The sequence below is a fragment of the Giraffa tippelskirchi genome, chromosome 11 (assembly GCF_054371585.1).
Source record: "Giraffa tippelskirchi isolate mGirTip1 chromosome 11, T2T-mGirTip1v1.2.pri, whole genome shotgun sequence".
NCBI lineage: Eukaryota > Metazoa > Chordata > Mammalia > Artiodactyla > Giraffidae > Giraffa > Giraffa tippelskirchi.
The window spans coordinates 113,483,109-113,507,038 of NC_137285.1; the positions used below are offsets into that span (position 1 = coordinate 113,483,109).

Below are 23,930 nucleotides of genomic sequence, written 5' to 3' on the forward strand. Positions count from 1 at the left end.
TATCTGCAACACACTGCAGTCAATATACATTATCAAATAATTTGCTCAAGAGTTACAATTAAAAGTCATTTGGAAAAAAAGCTGTAAGTTATATCATGTTTTTTTAAAAACATCCTTATACTAGGCTACCAAATAATTAATTTTAAAATGACATTGAATATGGCTGAGTCAATCTCAGCTCTCACAAAAAAACTGAAAATGAACTTTGCACCTACCACACTTTAAGAAGGTGAATTCTTCAATCATAGTTATTATGTAGCTAGGCTTTATGGTGGTAAATTCTGAAACATTAACTCACATCTTTTTTTATTGTCTGTACAGAATCTAGTCATGAAATTAAGACGCTTGCTCCCTGGAAGAAAAGCTATGACAAACCTAGACAGTGTATTACAAAACAGAGACATCACTTCGCCAAAAAAAGGTCCATATAGTCAAAGCTACTGTTTTTTCAGTAGTCATGTATGGATGTGAGAGTTGGACCATAAAGAAGGCTGAATGCCAAAGAACCGATGCTTTCAAACTGTGGTAATGGAGAAGACTCTTGAGAGTCTCTTGGACAGCAAGGAGATCAAACCAGTCTATCCTAAAGGAAATCAATCCTGAATATTCATTGGAAGGACTGATGCTGAAGCTCCAATACTTTGTCTGCTTGATGTGAAGAGCTGACCTTTGGAAAACATTATGCTGAGAAAGACTAAAGGCAAAAGGAGAAGGGGGCAGCAAAGGATGAGATGGTTGGATATCATCACCAACTCTATGGACGTGGATTTGAGCAAACTCCGAGAGATAGTGGAGAACAGAGGAGCCTGGTGTGCTACAGTCCATGGGGTCACAAAGAGTTGGACACAACTCAGAGACTGAACAACACAACAAATCTCCAGTAACCTAAACAGCCTCTAGTGTATAGTAGGACTCATATATCTCAATGGAAGGAAAGGCAAAAGGGAAAAACAGAAGTGCATGGGAGTCTGCGGCAACGGGGAGAATATTAGTAGAGTATAACTACCCTTGTAAGCTATATAGTCATTGAGTAGCCCTCAAAGAGCTAGATTTGTTTCTTAAAACTAATTCAGGGAAAAGAAGTTTTTCTAGTTGAAGTAAGGACTATTTAAAGTTTTCATGTGGAGACAAACTTAATAAACACTGGGATAAAAGTAAATATTATTTTTATTCTTTAATGTCTTACTGGAGGATTGGGGGCAGGAGGAGAAGGGGACGACAGAGGATGAGATGGTTGGATGGCATCACTGACTCGATGGACATGGGTTTGGGTAGACTCCGGGAGTTGGTGATGGACAGAGAGGCCTGGCGTGCTGCAATTCATGGGGTCGCAAAGAGTCGGACACGGCTGAGCGACTGAACTGAATAGTTTCAAATAATTTATTTTTAAAAGGAAAAACTAGTATTAATTTACACCTCACTATTAAAACCCTGTGGGTCTAGAATTACCTCTTAATGAATAAGTGGAAAATACAAACAAGAAAAACATGAATGCTTCACAAAAGAAAAAAGTTTATCTTTCTGAATCAAAATTATATTTGAATGGAAATCATTCCCAAACAATATAACACCTTAGTAAAGAAAACACTCTAAATATATCAATAGTTTAACCTTTTCTTAATTTATCCTAAGTCATTGTAGTGAATATTGGTGATTGTATTATAATGCTGTAATTTTAAGAAAATTAAAAGTTGTATTTAAACACTCCCACACTTCTGTACAGGTCTTATTCTGTATGGTGTTATCTTTTCTTTTAACTGATCTTCTGTTATCATACTTTGGGCTTCCCTGATAGCTCAATTGGTAAAGAATCCACCTGCAATGCAAGGACCCTGGTTCAATTCCTGGATCAGGAAGATGCCCTGGAGAAGGGCTAAGCTACCCACTCCAGTATTCTTGGACTTCCTTGTGGCTCAGTTGGTAAAGAATCCGCCTGCAATGCGAGATACCTGGGTTCGATCCCTGGGTTGGGAAAATGCCCTGGAGAAGGAAAAGGCTACCCACTCCAGTATTCTGGCCTGGAGAATTCCATGGACTGTATAGTTCACGGGATTGCCCAGAGTCAGACATGACTGAGCCGACTTTCACTTTATCATATTTTATCTCTCCTAGGAGATAAGCTGCCCATTACTGCCCTAATCCATAAACTGACTCTTATTCCTGCTGTTGTTAACTCTGTTTTTCTCTGGTCTTCAGCCACTTCTATCTTGCTTTTGCCATCTTCTCTTTTAATTTTTGTAAAAAAGACACCAAGCTTTTTGCCATCGCTTTTGGGAAATTAAGGTATTTTCACTCAGCATGTACCAGCTACAAAATTTACTAGTAAAGTATCCAACTTTCAAGATTACTTTTCCCATTCAATCACAAAGCCTTCCATCATCTTTGCCTTACTTTCTTATCCACTGAGGAAATAATGCTATAAAGTAGAAAGGAATTTGTTATCAAGTCATCTATGTTATATCCAACATCTATTAGCTACACAACTTCAGATAAAATGACAACTTCTGAGATTCACTGTCCATATCTGCAAAATGGGATATATCAACATTTGTCCCTACCAGAGGATGAGCTCTAAGGTCCAATCATTAAGAGTTCATAAACACTGGCTCTAACACTAACTATACGATCTTGTAGAATGGGAATAACACCAGCACTTACCTTAAAGAGCTGCTGTAATAATTAAATACATACACAAAGTGTTTTGCACATAGTGCCTGGCACAAGGTAAGCACTCAACAATGGTCAGCCACTATTAACTATGGATTTCTACAGAAAGATCAAACCATAATGGAATACAAATCATTTCTAATAAATTATTTATTTATTACCTCTAGAGAGCTGTTAATCTAGAATTAATCATCATATCTTTTGATACTTCTCAGCAATTCTTTGACTGCTCAGAGTAACTCAGATGTTTCTAGTTTTGGTCTTTTTTTTTAAATGTAAGTCACTGCTGCCCTAGAAGGTTAAAAGGTACCAAATACCTACCTACTAACTAAAAAAATTACATAGCTACTATACCAAAGTTATTAACAACAAATGTCAGATAAACTCATTCATTTTGAGAAAATTCAAAAGCTTATGACCATGAAATAATTTTACTCCAGCTCATCTCCATTCTCCTTAGTAATGTTTTTCTAAAGGTTTAAATGTATGACATACTCTGTATTCTATATGACCCTTCTGTCTTCATGTTATTAGTCAAATAGGAGTATGTGATTTTGCCACTTCCTAATACTTTCGTGGGGAGCAATTAGTGCTTACAAAATTTTAACTGTTATCAAAGTATTGTGTCTCACAGCACAGTAAGAATTAGAAACTAACTTTTAAGTATTATTATTCTGAAAACTATTTAAAGCATCTAGTAATTACAGATAACTTGCCTCAAATATTCTAAAAACACATTAAACATATAATATAAAGGTCCTTTAGAATTTGTTATACAATTTTATCATGGAGGAAAGCTTTTCTCTCCTACTGATCAGGACTCATATTCAGTTTACTGCCATTCTTACAGGACTTTCTACTAATTTTTTTTCAGGATACTAGGCTGTTGATGATTACAATAATATACACACAAATACACTATTTTCTCTCTTCTTAATGATTACTTTCCATACTTACCTTGCCACTAATGACTTCTTCTACTCGCTCCTGGGGTGTCTGTCCAGCTTTCTGCCTCACCAAAACATACACTGAATTCACCTTAGGACAAGACCTCAGTAACTTTTCCAGAAGTACCTTCCCTAGGAAACCAGTAGCTCCAGTGAGGAGGACATTCTTTCCTTCATAGTATTCTGGGATGGAAACCATTCTGATCCTAAAGAAAACATGACAAATAAGTATCAGTTCAAAGATTTATGCTAATTGTTATCTACTAAAAATCTCTTGGTATTCAAGTATTTTAAAGGACAGGCAAAAATCCAAGATGAATGTTAACAAAAGGGAACATTAACTTTTGGTTCATTGTAGTAAGGTAGAAAGTACAACAAACTGCAACACTAGCTTCTAAACTCTGTGTTTTTTTCCCTGGATCACCTCAATCAAGTCACTCACCTTCTCTGGGCCTGGGTTTCTTTAACACACCTTGTACAAAGTGACCTCTAAAAATTCCTTCAGCAATAGGAACCGAAATCTTCACTTAAACCTCAGTTAAACTCCAAACACGAATGAATGGTATTTCTCTGTCTCCGAAAGTATTTATAACACCAAATAGAGGTCAGCAGCAAGACTCAATTGCTTAGCTTGTATAACATGGTGAGGTGTCATATTCACCTATCATCACCAGTTGAAACAAGAGGTAACACCAAGTCCTTTCTTTTATATGTCTGTAGTGACAACATATCCAAAAGGTACTTAAGTCTCCCTTTTAAAAAAAGTCCTAGTAAGAAATATATAGGCTGAGTTATCTTCCCTACCCAAATTCCACTGAAACAGGAGAAAACAAGAGTGAGTATGCTAAGAGAACGAACAAATAAAAGAACCATGGTTAAGTGGAAAAATCCAGGTGCAGAAAGATTCATGCAGTATTGTCACTATTCAAGGTTCAAATATATTCAAAAGAATGCCATTTATTGTTTAGAAATGCACACACATGATAATCTTTATGGGTGCATTAGAGAGAGTGTAACACAATCAGAGAAGAGAATGAGGAGTTTCAACGGTATTTGTGTGTTATTTAAGCTAAGGAATAGAGACATGTATTTTTACCCCTAAATTTTTCACAATTATAAAAAAATAAATACATTACAATCTAAAAACCAAGTAACAAGCAGTAAGAAAAGAAGGAAGATAGGAAAAAATAAATAAATGAAGCTAAAGTGATAAAGAAGTCACAGCTGAAGAAATAAAACCTAAGCAAAACAAACATAGGAAAGGACCAAAATGAGGTAAGAGCTGTCTCAATCCTCTAAAGAGAAAACCCCAAGTTCAGGATCAAGAAGCTAAATTAAAGCATAGAGTAATCAAGGTAACTAAAGGTTGCTCAGAGAAAAGCAGAGCCACTCCAGACAGTCTTACTTCCTGTATAAATTTTGGCTCCCTGGCTTAGTATCCATAACTGCTGAGAACACTCAGCACGGGCACTAAGGATGAAAGAGAAGGAGGGCTGAGCTTGAAGTTGCTCTAAACATCCACAAACAGAGGTAGGGAAGATGGAGCACTGAGAGAAACAAAACAAAAACAACCAAAACAAAAAAAGTCTTCAGAGCACTCGATCCCCAGAAATAAATTTTAGGTCCCCAGGCTATCTGAATGCTGCTGGCCCTTAAAACAAATTCATACAGAGCTCTCAGTAATTCTACTTGGAGAGAAAGTTCTCTTGGAAGAACAGACTTCAGAAAACTGAGATGAAGCCAGTATCAGCTACCAAAATCAACCATTCTAGTCCTTCATAAATATGGATAACTAAATATCATCAGATATTTAAGAAAATTAAGAAGGACCAAAATGAAAAGCAACAGAATCATTCACAAAGAACACTAAAGAAGTAAAAAGTTAAAAGAAAATTTAAATTCTAATAAATACCCTCTAAGTCATTCAACAAGAATACTGCCCATCCATCAAATAATAAACCACTATAAAAAAAGAATAGAGAATAAGAAAGCACTGGAAATCATAAATGCAAATGTGTGTAGAAAATTCAATACATAAGTAAACTATCAGAATTACCAAGTGAATTTAAGAAGGTCACCAGTTATAAGGTTTACATAGAAAAAAAAAAAATGTATTTCTAAACACCAGCAAAACACAGGAAACAAAGTTAAAAAAAAAACCATACCACTTATAATACCATACAAAAGCCCAAAAAATTATGGAAAATATCAACTAGCAATTGATAAGGATATAGAGAAACTGGAACTCATGTACACTGCTGAAGAGAATGAAAAATGATTCAGCTGATGATAGGAAAGTTTGGCAGTTTCTCAAAAAGTTAAACACATAATTATCATGACTCTGCAATTCCACTCCTAGGTTGTTGTTGTTTAGTTGCTCAGTCATGTTCAACTCTTTGTGACCCAATGGACTGCAGCATGCCAGGCATCCCTGTCCATCATCAACTCCCGGAGTTTACTCAAACTCATGTCCATCGAGTCGGTGATGCCATCCACCCATCTCATCCTCTGTCATCCCCTTCTCCTCCCACCTTCTATCTTTCCCAGCATCAGGGTCTTCTCCAATGAGTCGGTTCTTCACATCAGGTGGCCAAAGTATTGGAGTTTCAGCTTCAACATCAGTCCTTCCAATGAATATTCAGGACTGATTTCCTTTAGGCTTGATAGGTTAGATCTCCTTGCTGTCCAAGGGACTCTCAAGAGTCTTCTCCAGCACCACAGTTTGAAGGCATCAATTCTTCTGCTCTCAGCCTTTTTTATTGTCCAGCTCTCACATCTGTACATGACTAGCGGAAAAACCAAAGCTTTCACTATACAGACCGTTGTAGGCAAAATAATATCTCTGATTTTTAATATGTTGTCTAGGTTTGTTGTTGTTTTTCTTCCAAGGAGCAAGTGTCTTTTAATTTCATAGCTGCAGTCACCATTCACAGTGGTTTTGGAGCCCAAGAAAATAAAGTCTGTCACTGTTTCCATTGTTTCCTCATCTACTTGCCATGAAGTAATGGCACTCCTAGATATATACCCCAAAAGAACTGCAAACAGGTACTCAAAAAAGTACATGTATACACTTGTTTACAGTAGCAGTGTTCACAACAGCCCCAAAATATAAACAGCCCAAAAATCTATCAACAAATGAATGGATCAACAAATCATGGTATATACACAGAGTAGAATATTATTCACTCATAAAAAGGAATGAAGTATACTGACATGTACTACACAATGAGGATGAATCTCAAAAACATACTAAGTTTAAAAAGCCAGATATAGAAGATCACACACTACAGGATTTCATTTACATGAAATAACCAGAATTCACCCTGAGAGTACATCATGAGAAACATGAAATAACCAGAATAGATAATCCATAGAGACAGAATGCACACTGGTGGTTGGCAGCAGCTGAAGGGTGAAGAGAGTGGGCAATGGAGGAAAACTACTTAAGGAGCTTTACTTTGGAGAGACAGAAATGTTTAGGAACCAGACAAAGGCAGTAGCTGCACATCATTGAATGGAATAAATGTTATTGAATTTTTCATTTTAAAGTGATCAATTTTATATTATTTGAATTTTACCTTAATGAATTATTTTTGAAAATACCAAAAATTAGAAGTAAATGTAAAAGATACTAACTGAAAACTAAAAAATATTGAGAGAAGTTAAACAATACTTAAATAGAAAGATGTGTATACTATATTCCTCAGATTCAACACATTAACCAAAGTTTAAGCTGTTTTTGTTTAGGTATAGAAACTAAGACTCTAAAATGATACAGAAATGCAAAGGGGCAAGAGTAGCCAAGACAAGCAATAAGAACAACAAAGCTGGAGAATTTACATTATCATGTATTAAGATGTATTATAAAGCTACAGAAATATGGTATTGGGACAAGAAGAAAAGACTACAGTATATTATACCATGCACAAAAATGAATTCCAGATAGACCATACATCCAAATGTGAAAGGCAGACTAGAATATGACAGAGAACATCTCCACAATCAGGTTAGGGAAACCTTTATTAAATAGGACACAAGTAGTACTAATCAAAAAGGAAAAATGTTGACAAACTGGAAACCACTAAAATTGAGTTCATCTCACAACACTATTAATAGAGAGAAAAGGCAAACCAGGTAAAAGATATGTGTAGTAGCATGCATAATGCAATTACTACCCAGAATATATGAAGAGCTACAAATTCAGTAAGAAGAAAAGAAAAATGGGAAAGGTCTGAAGAGATAATAAAGCATAAAGGAGACCTTCACTTGCTTCAGATGTTAGTCAACCAAGTCCAGGAAGCACAGAGAGGCCCAGGCAGGATAAACCCAAGGACCAACACATTGAGACACAGAGTAATAAAACTGACAAAAATTAAAGACAGAGATAAACTATTAAAAGCAACAAGGAGAAAACGACAAATAACATACAAGGAAACTCCTACAAGGTTATCAGCTGATTTCTCAACAGAAATTCTACAAGCCAGAAGGGAACGGCACAATATATTTTAGGTAATGAAAGGGAAGAACCTACAAACAAGAACACTCAGCCAGATTCGAGTTCAGATTTGATGGAGAAATCAAAAGCTTTACAGACAAGCAAAAGTTACCACCAAACCACCTACACAACAAATGCTAAAGGAACTTCTTAAGGCGGGAAACACAAGAGAAGGAAAAGGCGTACAAAAAATAAACCCCAAACAAATGAAAATGGTAATAGGATCATACACAGCGATTATTACCTTAAATGTAAATGGATTAAATGCATCAACCAAAAGACACACACTGACTGGGTGGATGAAAAATTTGCATGCATGCACTTCCACTTACCACATCACTCTATTTAACCCCCCAAACTGTACGTAATTATTTTACATTGTTAGGTTAATCATGTTTCCATTATGGCTTGCAATTGTAATGATCTTTTATTTTTTGTCTGGCTATTGACTGTGAAAACTGATAAACATCTTTTACTTCTGAGATTATGTTCAGTTCAGTTCAGTCGCTCAGTCGTGTCCAACTCTTTGCAACCCCATGAATCGCAGCACGCCAGGCCTCCCTGTCCATCACCAACTCTCGGAGTTTACCCAAACCCATGTCCATCGAGTCAGTGATGCCACCCAACCATCTTATCCTCTGTCGTCCCCTTCTCCTCCTGCCCCCAATCCTTCCCAGCATCAGGGTCTTTTCCAATGAGTCAACTCTTCGCATGAGGTGGTCAAAGTATTGGAGTTTCAGCTTCAACATCAGTCCTTCCAATGAACACCCAGGAATGATCTCCTTTAGGATGGACTGGTTGGATCTCCTTGCAGTCCAAGGGACTCTCAAGAGTCTTCTCCAACACCACAGTTCAAAAGCATCAATTCTTCGGCTCTCAGCTTTCTTCATCGTCCAACTCTCACATCCATACATGACCACTGGAAAAACCACAGCCTTGACTAGATGGACCTTTGTTGGCAAAGTACTGTCTCTGCTTTTAAATATCCTATCTAGGTTGGTCATAACCTTCCTTCCAAGGAGTAAGCATCTTTTAATTTCATGGCTGCAATCACCATCTGCAGTGATTTTGGAGCCCAAAAAAATAAAGTCTGACACTGTTTCCACTGTTTCCCCATCTATTTCCCATGAAGTGACGGGACCAGATGCCATGATCTTAGTTTTCTGAACGTTGAGCTTTAAGCCAACTTTTTCACTCTCCTCTTTCACTTTCATCAAGAGGCTCTTTAGTTCTTCTTCACTTTTTGCCATAAGAGTGGTGTCATCTGCATATCTGAGGTTACTGATATTTCTCCCAGCAATTCATTTTAATAACACTGTATCTTGACTGGTCAATAGAAAATAATAGGATTCTATATCACTAAAACTACCATTTAATAGAAAAAGCTTCAGCTGCATGCAACAAATACTGATAAATTCTCTTTTCATTTTTATTCTGTCAGAAATATTTTCTACTTTTCCTTGTAATGGTTTCTTAGATACATCCATCATTTAAAAGAAGACATTAAATTTCCAAATACAATGGGGTTTTTAAAATGTCCTTGATATTAATTTCCCATTTAAATGCTTTCTTCTCTGCAATCACCCTCTGTTTTTTCCAATCTTTTAATTTTATTGAAGTTTTCAATGGTTAAATCAAAGATTTCTCTGGGTAAATGTCAAACTGCACTTGAAAACATGTAAGTTATTTTCAACTGTCTTTTGATATTGATTTCTAACATAATTCTACAGTGGTAACAGAACAGACTCTGTATGATTTCAATACCTATAGACCATGAAATTTTTGCACCTTGTTTTAGATCCCTTGTTTTGGTTCCAGTGTTTCCTGGTTTATAGTCTATGGGAACTTGAACAGAATTTGTATCCTGTTGTGTGAAAATTGTATAAATCTCAATCATGTTGAATTCATTCACAGTGCTTTTCAAGACTATTATATCCTTCTACTTTCCTGTCTATTTGTTCTATTAATTTTTGAGAGTTTGATATTGAAACTCCAACTAAAAACCTTAACTTTTCTACTTAAAAAAATAATTGTAATATATAGTGAAGCTATATGTAACTGTTTTCTGTATTTTCCAAGTCTCCTGCAAATGTGTTATCACACTGTCATAATTTAAAAAATAAAAAAAGATCAAAAATAAATAAATAAAACGACTATTTCAAGACTTTGCCAAGCCCAAATCTATCCAGGCAAAAACAGTGGAGTGGGTTGCCATTGCCTTCTCCAATAAATGAAAGTGAAAAGTGAAAGTGAAGTCGCTGAGTCGTGTCCGACTCTTAGCGACCCCATAGACTGCAGCCTACCAGGCTCCTCCGTCCATGGGCTTTTCCAGGCAAGAGTACTGGAGTAGGGTGCCATTGCCTTCTCCACTAATTAAAACTATAGAGCATTAAAGTTGTCATAGGGGAGAAATGAGGAATAATTCTGCATCAATACACCTAACAAATCTGGTAAATACTAATAACAACTACATATAAATACATGTTAAACACAGTGTCCTGAGCACATGACCTAGAACAAGTTATCTAATTCTCTGAGCTTCATTTCCTCCCTATGTAAAAATCTGTTCAACAAATATTTATTAAGCACCTACCAGATACCAGGCACCAGAAAGTTTTCCAGAAGTGTATATGTGCATTTAAGACAGAAAAAAATACTAAGCAAATTTTCCCTTAGTCACTGAGGATTTATAGCCTGAATACATGCTTGGCTCAACCCTAAAAAAAACACATCTAAGTACTTTCTTCCTTATCTATCAGGGAGGACATCCTCCCTATAAAGCCTAAACAGCCAGTTTGTTAACATCAAATAACAAAAATTTTTACCAAACTTAATACTCTCTCCTTAAGAGTATAAAGACTAAGAGATCTATAAAATGAAACTGCTTATCAGTTTCAGGAATTTAGCTTAAAACTATCTGCACGTGATTTTATCTTTAGGGTTTTTTTCATGGAAGAAAGAACAGATTTCCACAATTTCCCAACTTTACCACAATGCAACCACAAGCTTTACAAGCACCAAGTATTTTCACACTCTGTCTCCAGGTATTCTTGATTCCCCTACCCATCAATACACTTTACCCTATTAACTTACTGGCAAAGCCAGTACAAATGAGAATTTTTTTAAGCAAAGTCTAGACTGATCACATTTTCCACAGAGTCCTGTCAGTATGGCCAAAAACTACCAGAAGAGCAGAAGCCAGGAGAGAAATGCTGCCAATCCTTCCAGAACATGCAGTTTAGATTCTTACTGTGTGATTTTAGTTAAATTTCAAGATATCTAACGCTCCTATGATCCATTGAAAAGTATCTGAAGCACTGCAAGAATGAGAAAAGCAGCAGTATTATTTCCATGTGCCAGGGCAGAGAAGCAGTGAAACATGACTCATATTTATTTTCACTGTTCTTGAGCTGTCTTAGGAAAACCACTGAGCAGTGGCAGCTAGGTATCTTCTTCAAAAAGTACCTTATCCTATGGTTCAAAAGTTAAAAGAGGCAGAAATCTTTCTGAAGACCATCAAAATAAAACGATGGGTACCAAATATCACAATTACTTTCAAGGCTTTCTTGCTAAAGCGGGTTTTCCTAGTGGGTTTTATATTATGGATATAAACTTACATTAAGAGAACATATTACAAAGCTACTGAAACTAAGATACATTCACTTGCTAGAAGCTCAAGTCCAGGCTCTGCCACTTTGAAGCCATGAGATGCTAAGATAAAACTACTACTCTGAACCTGTTCCCTTATTCATAAAAGGAGAACATGCAGTTCTCATGGGCAAAAAGAGCCTGAAATGGACACAAATAGAGAAACCACAGATAATTCTAAGACAGCACCCACCCAATCAACATAAACTGCACCTTTGTAAAATAACTGTAGTCTCTTAAAGTCCTAATATTAATGAAAAGCCAAACATGTTGTCTCATTACTTTTAGAAACCTAGTTAAGATGAAATAATTAGATAAGTTTTCTCTCATTTTCAACTTGTAAAAAAAGAGTTATTTAAATAGACAAAGCAATCAAAGTGAGAGATTGGGGTATTACAAAACCAAGAAAATCGTAAAAATCTGCCCCCAAAAAGTAGCTCTTTAGTGCCAAGAAATGGGAGTTCCTTTGCCTATATTAAAGCAAAGAACAACTCAAATGAAAATTTTAACACATTTCAAGTAGTTGTTTCAGACAGTTGCTAAGCAGAAAGACAAATGTGAACAATACTTGGAGATTAGGATACGGTGAGAGGAAGGAACAAGGCGAATCCATGGGCTTGAAGTAAGGTTTTATAGAAGACTCGCCAGTGATAAGAAAAATAAATAATAAAGGCAAGACAGGAAAAGGAGATTAAGCACAAAAAACTGTATCTCTCATGCTTTCAGATAAAATTTCCTACAAGTCTTCTTAATAATTTTTCTTGCCTAATGCAGGTAGACTCTTAAAACAGTTAAAACTCAAAGGCTGTAGACATTACCAGTATTTCCCTGAAGGCCATTTCCAGAGGCACCCAACAAGGAATGAGAAAGGAAAAGGTCTACTGTCAAACTTAGAATCTGACTCACAAGGCCACCAAGGTGGACTTAATTATTACCATTATCAGTTTAAATAAAAAGACAACATTCTCGGGTAAAAAAGTAAACACTTATCAAAGGTTAGTGGATTTATTTCCAAGTCTACTCTCCCTGATCCACTGAAAGACTTTTCTTAAATGTAATTATTTATTGGAATAAATTAAAAAAAAAAAAAAACTCTCAGGGTAGTAGAGGTAATAAGATAAGGCAGACAAGAAGCTCTGAGAGCATAAGGTCTTGCTAAAGATTGATAACAAAATTCAAACATGTTTCTACAAACACCTGTAACAATATATACAAATATCTATACCTATATATAAATATATATAAATACTACATACTACACTTAACTATCTTTGAAAAACAGTGAGTTTTGTGTAATGCGGCATGGGATCAGAAATTTGTACTCCCAAATTGTCACTAATGGCACATGGATTACTTTGAGCTGAAGGAATTGAGATCTAACATATGCAGAAAGACTTCTTCTCAGACCTTCCCTCATTTGATTAAAAGCAGAAACTTCCAAGAAATGAGGGCTGCCATAATGAGGACTCTCTGCATGAGTTTTATGGTGATAAAGAAGATGTAAAGTTAGCACCAAGATGCAAAAACTTTACTAAAATAACCTATATCTTCTCTTATTTTTCCCACATATTTACCTTCCCACAATATACTGCCCCTAAAGTCCAAACTCCTTTGTGTCTAGTCACATCTCCATAATTTATAACCTTTTTTAATACGATATATAAGCTCTCAAGTCTCAAGGTGAAAACCACCTGTTTTGGGGTCTTCACTTTTCTGTGATGCCCTTATGCAAGTTTAAAAAACATATGTATGCCATTTCTATTAATCTGTCTTTTGTCATTTTGATTTGCGAGCCTCAGTCATAGAGCATAAAGGGATAGAAGAAAAGTTTTTCCTCCCCTACATAAGCTATTAAAAAGCTAAGTCTCTGGTGAGGCCATTTTCAGTATTCTATTGAATCCGGTCCTGTTATAAACTGTTGCCTGATAAGTCAGGCTCACTTTGTGGAACAATCCTTTCAGACAACTCAATGCCATAATGCAGTAAGGACCTGAGTCTGGCAGGGTTGGGCTGGAATCCAGGTGCACCCATTTATCTTGGGGGTGAGCTTACTTATCTGTTTGTTTCTGCAGTTCCCTCATCTCTAAAAACATATAGACAGCATAGGTACCTCCCACCCTTCACTTCATAGCGTTTGTGTAAGGATTAAGGCTGGGCACATAATTACATTTCCGTATTCATCTTTCCTCTACTTCTTTGGCAATGATTTCTCAGTACAGTCCCTCAACAGTCTGATCTATAATATTTCAGTCTAAAAAACGTTAATTTATCTTTTTTTTCTGCAAATAATCATTTACTTATGAGTATAATTTTTAGACTAGGAAAAAAATTTAATTACCAAAGCAAAAGTGAAAGTGAAGTCGCTCAGCAGTGTCCGACTCTTTGCAACCCGGTGGACTGTAGCCTACCAGGCTCCTCCATCCATGGGATTCTCCAAGCAAGAATACTGGAGTGGGTTGCCATTTCCTTTTCCAGGGGATCTTCTCAGCCCAGGGATTGAACCCAGGTCTCCTGCATTGCAGGCAGACGCTTTACCCTCTGAGCCATCAGGGAAGCCCAACTCATAGCTAATTTATCTCTGGATTATATACTATTATAGTCACATGCACATAAACTCATTTTTTAATTCTAGGAAGGAAATTAATGATTTTAGAAGGTTTAAACTAAACCTCTGAGGACTAAAAAAGGGAAGAGGTGGTTTAGCTTATATTGATGTGAAACACAGATTCATAATTAATTTTAAAAGCCAAGATGTAATATACTGTATGATATACCACCTTTTATGGAAAAAGAATGAAAAAATGAATGCATATGTTTACAAATACATAGATTTTTCTAGCAAAAAAAGTCAAAAACTTGATAATAACAGTTGCTTCTGGGAGGGAGAACTGGATAACTCAGGAAGAGAAATTATGGACATTTGTTTTTCACTATATATCCAGTGCATGTGTTATGTATTTTTAAAAACCACTATTTTTGTAAAATAGAAAAATCAGAAGGTACCAAAAAAAAATTGAAAGCGTATATTTTCCCATCAATTAGCCAGTCTCCATTATCTCCTGTCCTCTAACAATTTACAAACTCCCTTTCATCTAAGAGGAAAAAAAAGTTTGAAAAATCTTTTTAAAGTGAAAATAGAAGAGTATCATTGTGTAAAGATACAAAGTATTTACCTTTCTTCTGGTAATATTACCTGAGCTTTTCCTTTTTTTTTTCATTTATTTTTGGCTGTGCACATTTTCATTTATTTTGGCCTTTGCTGCTATGTGAGTCTTTCTCTAGTTGCAGCAAGCGGGGGGCTCCTCTCTAGTTGCGGTGTGTGGGCTTCTCACTGCAGTGGCTTCTCTTATGCGGAGCACAGGCTCAATAGTTGTGGCGCATGGGGCTTAGTTGCTCCGCAGCACGTGGGATCTTCCCAGACCAGGGATCAAACCTATGTCTCCTGCATTGGTGGGCAGATTCTTTACCACTGAACTAACAGGGAAGACCTCCATTTCTTTATTAGATGGAAAACCTACTCGATTGAAAACCAGAAGGTGCTTTAACTGTGAAACTGCTGTATAACAAGATTTTAACAGGCTGGATTTTCTAAATGGAATGTGAGAAATTCTTCCCCCATCAGGATAACATTGATCTTTGGATCAGATACCCCTCTCTCCCATCCCCTGAGAGAACCTCTACATTCATCATGCTCACCAAGGAATCAAGTACACAAAAGTACCAAATACTGCAGTGAAGGTCTACAGTGAGATTGGCTCTACCTGTATGTTTTTTCTGTACCAGTATTTACTGAACACAAACAGTAAAAGCTGACAAAAGATAGTCGTAGTTCTAAGTTTTAGCTGCTATAAATTTGTTTAGAAAAGAAAAACTAAGCACTGACAAAAGTCTCTAGACAATGTCCAAACATTCATTCCAGCTTCCTATATATTTCCACCTACAGTTATACCTTAAAGTAGGATCTGTTTAGCTATCTTCCTCTTAAAAACTGACTCCTCTGTGCCTCTAACATGTAACTAACCCAAAGTAAATAACCTACTGATGGAGACAGTGGGGAAAACAAAGAATAATCTACTTCATCTATCTTTTCACAAGGAGTCACTGATTGACTCCCAGTCGGGGACAATTCTGTGCTTAATACAGTCACATCCAGTGCTGTTTTGTCACATCATCCTACACCTCTAAGCTGGAGGACAACTTGGCAGGAGTACTGAAGGAAACTCAAGCAGCAGTAGATAGAATGCTGAGCTAAATGCCCTTTTAATATCCCTTAGATTCTATGACTGAAAAACAAAACCACAACAAAAAAACTTCAAATATCCTTGAAAGGGGGGAATTATTTCCAAAATATTTTAAACCAAGAGTTGGCAAAGGTTTTCTGTAAAGGGTCAAGTAATAAATATTTTCAGTGTGTGGGCCATACAATCTTAGCAGCAACTACTCAATTCTGCCATTTGGGGCACAAAATCAGCCATGACCAGTAAGCAAATAGACATGGTTGTGTTCCAATAAAACTTCATTCCGAAAAACAGGAAGACAGTTCGTAGGTCACAGTCTGCCAACTCCTGTTATTTCTAAATAAAGATTCTGAATATTTCACATTCAGAATAATGAACTAAGAAAGGTATCAATGGGAAACCAGCACAGTCTAAATATTCATTGCCTATGATTCCACTATTACTAGAGTTAATGTGCTTATCACTCTAAAATGGACAGTAAATACTCGATTGATATAACTTAAAAAAAAAAAAAATCAATGAATGAGTGCCAGGCTTCATTTATACAGATATGCCACAAACAAATGCAAAACAAAGATATGACCTATAGCTTTTTTTAAGATAGACTAAAAATATCTTTATTTTTAAAAAGGAAGTCCATTAAGTTGCTCAGGGCTGAAGCCTGGGCAAGACTGTTTTGGAGAAAAGGCTACAAATGAAGAAGACCACGGAATATACAATCCAGTCCTAGACTCAGAAACCCTAGACCACTACCATGTTCAAAAAAATCTTAATACAATAATCAAAAAATAACACAGACCGTAAAGAGGTCAAGAGCTAACCCCAACACTGTGGAAGATACAAAGTTCGTTTATATTCTGTGTAGAGCACAGGCTCAATAGTTGTGGCACATGGGCTTTAAGTAATAGGTTTGAAAGTACCTATTCTTTTCTACATAAAAGTATTACATGGCTGGAGGAATGGGATTGGAAGCAGAAAAGAGACTAAGCACATAGTAAATATTACCTAAGTATGAAAATTCCCCCCAAAGCTACACTGAGTTACAATGATGACCATGAGGATATCCCAATACATACTTCTGCTTCTTCCTTATTGTTTTTCCATTTCATTTGCTTTTCCACTAAAAGGGAAATGGAGATTAGGTATCTGTAACTGCTAGGAATTAATATCTTTCTAATCCAGAAGTTCATGAACAGGATTGCGGGGAGGTGGGTATCCAAGGACACTTAGTTTCATGAAAAATATTTTTCTGAGTGTGTTTATATATGTGTGTGTACAAGTGTGCAATCCCATGTTTATATCTCTACATTACTCTAGAGGAAAAATCCACTGCTTTTATCAGATTCTCAAAAGGGTCAATAAGTCTAACAGTAAAAAACTACTATCAAATTTTATGTGTACTACGTGTGTATGCTAGAGGGAGGAGGGCCTAAAATGCAGAGAACAGAGCTTCTTCAAGGTCACTGATTAAAAACCCCATTCACATCTAATATGGAGTGAAAAGTGAAAGTGTTAGTCTCTCAGTCGTGGCTGACTCTTTGTGACCCCATAGTCTGTCCATGGAATTCTCCAGACAAGGATACTGGAGTGGGTTGCCGTTCCCTTTACCAGGGGATCTTCCGGACCCAGGGATCAAACCTAGGTCTCCTGTATTGCAGGCAGATTCTCTACCATCTGAGCTACCAAGGAGGCTGGAGCAAAAATGTGTAAATGGTTAAAACATAATTATACCGATCTCTCTTGAAGCCTGTTACGGATTGAGTTGTGTTCCTCCTAAAAAGATATGTTGAAATCCTAATCCCTAGGATTTCGGGATGTGACTTATTTGGAAACATGGTCGCTGAAGTATAATTAGTTAAGGTAAATGATATAACACTGGAGCAAAATGGGTCTCTAATTCAACATCACTGGTGTCCTTATAAGAGGAGATGCATTTGAAGACAGAGATACACAGGGAGAACTCCACCTGATAACAAAAGTAAAGTTGGAGTTACACATTGGAGCTACAAGCCAAGGAATACCAAAACTGGTAGGAAAAAATTAGTAAGAGGCAAGGAAGGACTCCCTTACAGGTTTTAGACAGAGCATGGATTTTGGACTTCTAACCTCCAGAACTGTTAGACAATAAATTTCTGTCATTTTAAGCCACGCAATTTGTAGTACTTTGTTACAGCAACCCTGGGAAACTAACAGAAGGTCAAATAGCATAGTAACTAAAATTAAGGTACAGAACAAAAAGCTTTCTAAAAATGATCATGTGTCCTTATGATCTAATAAACACATCATGGGCACTTTCCAGCAAACATGACAGTTTCAATTACCAAAACACACCCTACTAAATAGTTAAGAGATGGAATGGCTTTTCTAAATGGGTACAGGAAAGAATAGAAGAAAAAAGTTTTATATATCAGAGGTAAAAGACCAAAATAAAGTTAAAGATCAGATCCCAGAACAAATCAGTGGGATATATCACTGACTGTACATCTGAATACTGTATACTGATAAATTTTAGTATACAGTAGCAGATTCAGGGAAAGCAGTGTTCTGATTATCTACTGCTATGTAACAAAATCACACTAAAACTTAATGTCTTAAAACAACAATAATCATTTTTATTTTCTCTCACTGTATCTCAAAGTTAGGAATTTGGAGAGCTCTAATAAGCAGTTTTAGCTGAACAGTTCCAGCTCCTGCTGTTAGAGTCTCTTCATGTAGGCCACTTCTGTCCACAGTAGGCCAAAATGCTTGCAACAAAGTGCTTGTGGACAGCAAGCACTTCTGTCCACATGAGGCAGTATGGGCTTCCTTATAGCATGGCAATCTCAGGCTACACAGCTTAAAAGCTGCTAAAGACTTCAAGACCAGTATTTTGTTGAGTTGAATAGGGAGCTCACCTTTTCTGACCACACCTTATTGCTCACAAGTGAATCACATGATCACCCAAATTCAAGGGAAGGGGGCATAAAATGCCACCTCAGGATGGAGAATAATCAAAGTCACACTAAAAGAACATATGAGAAGGAAGATATTGTTACAATTACCTTCAGAAAATATAATCTGCCACAGAGAATATGGTAAAGTGACTTATTATTACTCCTGAAACAGTCAACCATTTGAAACTGTCCCATAGATTAACAAACTGATGACTAAAAGAAATTCTTGAGCTTGTCTTACAGAACAGCAACTAAGGGAGCAGCTTATTAAAAACCCTTCTGCTTGGAATCTGCTTCCATCGGTCAAACTCATCTTAATTATATCTTCTGACTCTTTAAACACCCCCTACAGACATACCTCTGTTGTATGGGTCCTTACAGTTATCAGGAGCTTATGCTGCTTTTCAGAAACTTGGTTGGAGTCAGCTCTTATCCAGTTTAAGCTGGCTAAGATTTTTGGTTGGGACCACTGATACTAAAACTGGGCCTACGCAAGTGTCCAACAAATGATGTCAGAGGGTTCAAAAATCCACCCTCAGATCATGCTAAGCGACTCCAGTTTTGAACATACACCTCAAGAAGCAGCATGTAACTTAGATACCTGCAAAGAATACTGATTACCTCAGCTTTTCCCTACCAGCATGCACCTTTCAGGGTGCATAATACCACCCTGCTTCTTTATTCCATAAAGACTGCAAACCCCTTGCCTTCAGGGAAGCGAATCTGAGATTTGTTCTCCTACCTCCTCACTTGGCTGCCTCCTGAATAAACTCTTTCTCTACTGCAAACCTTTGGGTCTGTTGCAAGCATTCTGGCCTACTGCACACAGGACAAATGAACCTGGTTTAACAACACATTTAATCCATGTCTGACCTACTTCATAGGAAATACTTAAGCCACCTAAAATGCCTTTTAAAAACATGGCCCATGGGTCTCATATTTTTAAGTACAGATGATTCTTGAACAACACAGGTTTAAACTACATGGGTGCAATTATGCACAGATTTTTTTCAATAAATGCATACTACAGTACTGTATAACACAGTCAGTTGAACCTGAGGATGCAGAACCACAAAGTGCTATTTCTTAGTCGCTCAATCATGTCTCACTCTTGGCAACCCTGCGAAGACTGTAGCCCACCAGGCTCCTCTGTCCATAGGGATTCTCCAGGCAAGAATACTGGAGTGGGTTGCCATGACCTTCTCCAGGGACTCTTTCCAACCCAGGGATCGAACCCAGGTCTCCCACACTGCAGGCAGATTCTTTACCATCTGAGCCACCAGCAAAGCAAGCCCATAGATACAGAGGGCCAACTGTAAAATTACACATAATTTTTTTGACATCCCTGAGGACTGGCATCCCTAACCTCCACTGTTGCTCCAGGGTCAACTGATTTTGTCTAACAAATAATCTCACTCACTTAATAAAATTTTCATTTTCCCATATTCACTTAACTGTGAACTTCTAACCAGATTTCTACTTGGAGTTGACATACTTGCAGCCAAAAACAACCCAATTCATTCTAGTTAGACTAGTAAGAGGCCTCATATTTTAAGTAAGCATATATTTTCTTTTAAAATTTTTGATAGACTTTCATCTAGAGGAATACTGGGAATCACTAACGTCTTTTTACTATATTTTAATAACTCTAGAATCTTTATTTATATAAAGACTAACTTAAAAAATAAAAAACATACCTCTAGAGTCTTAAGTGTTTTGCTTAAGACTCAACATCAACACGGAGAAGGCAATGGCACCCCACTCCAGTACTCTTGCCTGGAAAATCCCATGGATGGAGGAGCCTGGTAGGCTGCAGTCCGTGGGGTCGCTAAGAGTTGGATACGGCTGAGCAACTTCACTTTCACTTTTCCCTTTCATGCACTGGAGAAGGAAATGGCAACCCACTCCAGTGTTCTTGCCTGGAGAATCCCAGGGACGGCAGAGCCTGGTGGGCTGCCATCTATGGGGTCACACAGAGTCGGACACGACTGAGGTGACTTAGCAGTAGCAACATCAACAAAAACCTCCTCTGCAAATGAGCTGTAAACAACAAAAAAAGGGCTAAAATCCAAACTTAAAATGTACAAGTTGATAAGAATAGTGGGCTCCTTTTTCCTTTCAAAAATTAAGCCTTACAAAGCATTTTTCCCACAAACAAAAGAATAGCTCTAGCATCTTGGTTTTCAATAAAAGATGTTAGTGTTTAACCCTGTTGTAAGCACCCATTGAAGTAAATATAATGGCCACTCTGTTTGCCTACACAGATATTGATGCCAATATTTAACTCTCTATATCCAATTTTCCCCAATGTCTAGGATACTTCTCAGTAAGGAAACTCAGTAGGTTCATCAGTCCTTAGGGCACTACACAACTATTTTGAATACTGACATTGCTCTGTAAGCAGGGCACTTTAGCAAGTTAAAATGCCTCATTATCCTGGAAAATTACACATTAAGAAAAATCAGACATAATTCCTTTGAGTGACGTAAAAATCAAACACAAAAACATCTTTCAATATCAAGTTTTACTTCATCAGAGAGGAAATGTTAATTCTATAGCATTAAAATTACCAGCTAACAAGAAAACTTAAAATTTTTAGCAACGCCCATTTTCCTTTCTGTCCTTAAGGTCTGTACCGGTAGGGTAACGTTTCTACCATAAAGCCTACAGAAGAAGGACTGTGCTCTTGTTAACACGTTTGGTCAAAAGCAATTCCACTGCTTGCAAAAACATGCACAAATTCCATTCTGGGAGAAAACAATTCTTAAAAAATAATCTCCAAAGTCACATATGATTTTTATTTAGATCAACAACTGTGCTACAGGCTCTCCTTACCTTAGTAAAAATGTTTTCATATTAAGACATGTAATTTCTATCCTACTACTTTCAAACTCAGAAAAGTGAAATACCGTATACAAAGGTATCCTAATATTTCAAGTGTATTACCAAAGATAAGACTTCTTAAACGTCTACAAAACAACAGAGAAATCAAAATATCCCATTTTGCTTAAAAATTCATGAAAGTTGTCCATCTGATTTCACAATATACCTAAAATTAATATAAAAGTATTTCACTCTTTTCCTCTCTGGCTGCTTTAAGATCAGCAACCATCATGAATGAAACAGTAATTCTCCAGACCAGGAAGTTCACGACCAACCAAAAGCAAATTGTCATCAACATCCTTCACCCTGGGAAGGCAAAAGTAGCTAAGATAGAAATTCAGGTAAAACTAGCTGAAATGCAATGGCACCCCACTCCAGTACTCTTGCCTGGGAAACCCCATGGACGGAGGAGCCTGGTAGGCTGCAGCCCATGGGGTCGCGGAGAGTCGGACAGGACTGAGCGACTTCACTTTCACTTTTCACTGTCATGCACTGGAGGAGGAAATGGCAACCCACTCCAGTATTCTTGCCTGGAGAATCCCAGGGACGGGGGAGCCTGGAGGGCTGCCGTCTATGGGGTCGCACAGAGTCGGACACAACTGACGTGACTAAGCAGCAGCAGCAGCAGCTGAAATGTACAAGACCACACCAGATGTCATCTTTGAATCTGGATTCAAAATCCATTTTGGTAGTGGCAAGACACCTGGCTTTGGCAGGTTTTACTATTCCTTAGATTACAGAAAGAAAAATGAACCCAAACATTGACGTGAAGATATGGCCTGTATAAGAAAAAAACCTCAAGAAAACAGCAAAAGGAACGAAGAACAGAATGAAGGAAGTCAAGAGGACTGAAAAGGCCAACATTGGTGCTGGCAAAAAGTGAGCTGGAGATTGGACAACAGAAGGAGTAAAGATTCTGCAGTGACTGTGCAAATTTTTCATGAGAGGATTAACAAACTAAGAAAGTTTATGTGAAATAAAAATATATATATACTTCAAATTATTCAGTAAAACTAACTTCAACAGGAAAATGTTGCAGGTATACCCTGAACATTACATGTAGACTACACACAAGTTTATCCAAAAAACTGACTCAGGCAGATTACTAATCGTACCCTATGTGGTCTAATTTAAAGCTATCAAAGCCTATTCATGAAGATTAGTAATTGTGAGAACAAGCTGACAGAATCACACATTTCACTGGTTATAGAAGTAGTCAGACTTTGTTTAAAAGAGTTTATATTCAGTCTGATTACGACAGCAAATGTCCTTAACGATATAAAAGTGCTTTGAAGCCCCTGCTATCTGCTGCATTTCCTGTTCCTCTTGGGTCACTTTCTTACGAAGCCTTCTGAATCTATTCCCAAGGCTGAACTTAAAAACAGGCTCTACTCAGCCAAGGCAGCATTTTCCCAAATAGTGGCAAATGGGCCTAGGAACCTGTACACTTTAGCCCTAACCAGGAGAGTTACAAAATACATTAGCATATCAAAGACCTACAAAATGTCCTGAGGTAAAGAAACTCAGTAGACCTCTTTGAAAGCCTGGCCTTTCACAAATTTCCGAACACAGCTAAGAAAGCAAAGACCCTGAGAAGCTCATTGATTACCACACCAGCCTTCTGAGGTAATGACTGTACAAACATAAGCCAAACCTCCCACGAACTACAAATAATTTAGAAAGCAGGACCTTCCATTGATTCTCAAGACTACTTTTGAATAAAATATGAAGCCAGTTATTAAGAGTTGCAAAATGAGTATACTATTAGAATGCACCAAAGACTTCAGTCTGTATACAATTACTAACTCTGGATGCTGCAACTCACAATGCAGCAAAGCTTCTACCAAATAAACACACTCAAAACATGGAATTCTGTAATTTTCAAGAGGAACAATCAATCATTGTTAGTGAAACTGTGTTGTCTTTAGCTGTTCATGGTTTTTAATTTTAATTATTCTTATTCCTAATTAAAAATTACCATTAGTTGAACTTCATTAGTTTAGTTGTTTTAAAAAACCTGTGGAATGTGTTACACAAGTCCATCACCAGAATTTGAGACCTACCGTTTTCTAACTAGTCTAAACTTTAAGACAAGTATATTTTTTGTCAATTAGGAACC

At 37.0% G+C, this 23,930-nt stretch overlaps 1 protein-coding gene across 39 annotated transcripts in view; it reads right to left on the reverse strand.

Annotated features, from left to right (window-relative positions):
* FAR1 (fatty acyl-CoA reductase 1) overlaps nucleotides 1–23,930 on the reverse strand; it is a 230,753-nt gene that overhangs the window by 54,909 nt on the left and 151,914 nt on the right. For all 39 annotated transcript variants that reach the window (XR_014069673.1, XR_014069681.1, XR_014069684.1 and 36 more), the window contains one exon: nucleotides 3,625–3,820. Coding sequence is in view for 23 of the 39 variants with exons in the window: in XM_081545112.1 (XP_081401238.1) it covers nucleotides 3,625–3,813 (189 nt within the window). In the remaining 16 variants the exon portion in view is untranslated. The remainder of the gene's footprint in view (nucleotides 1–3,624; nucleotides 3,821–23,930) is intronic.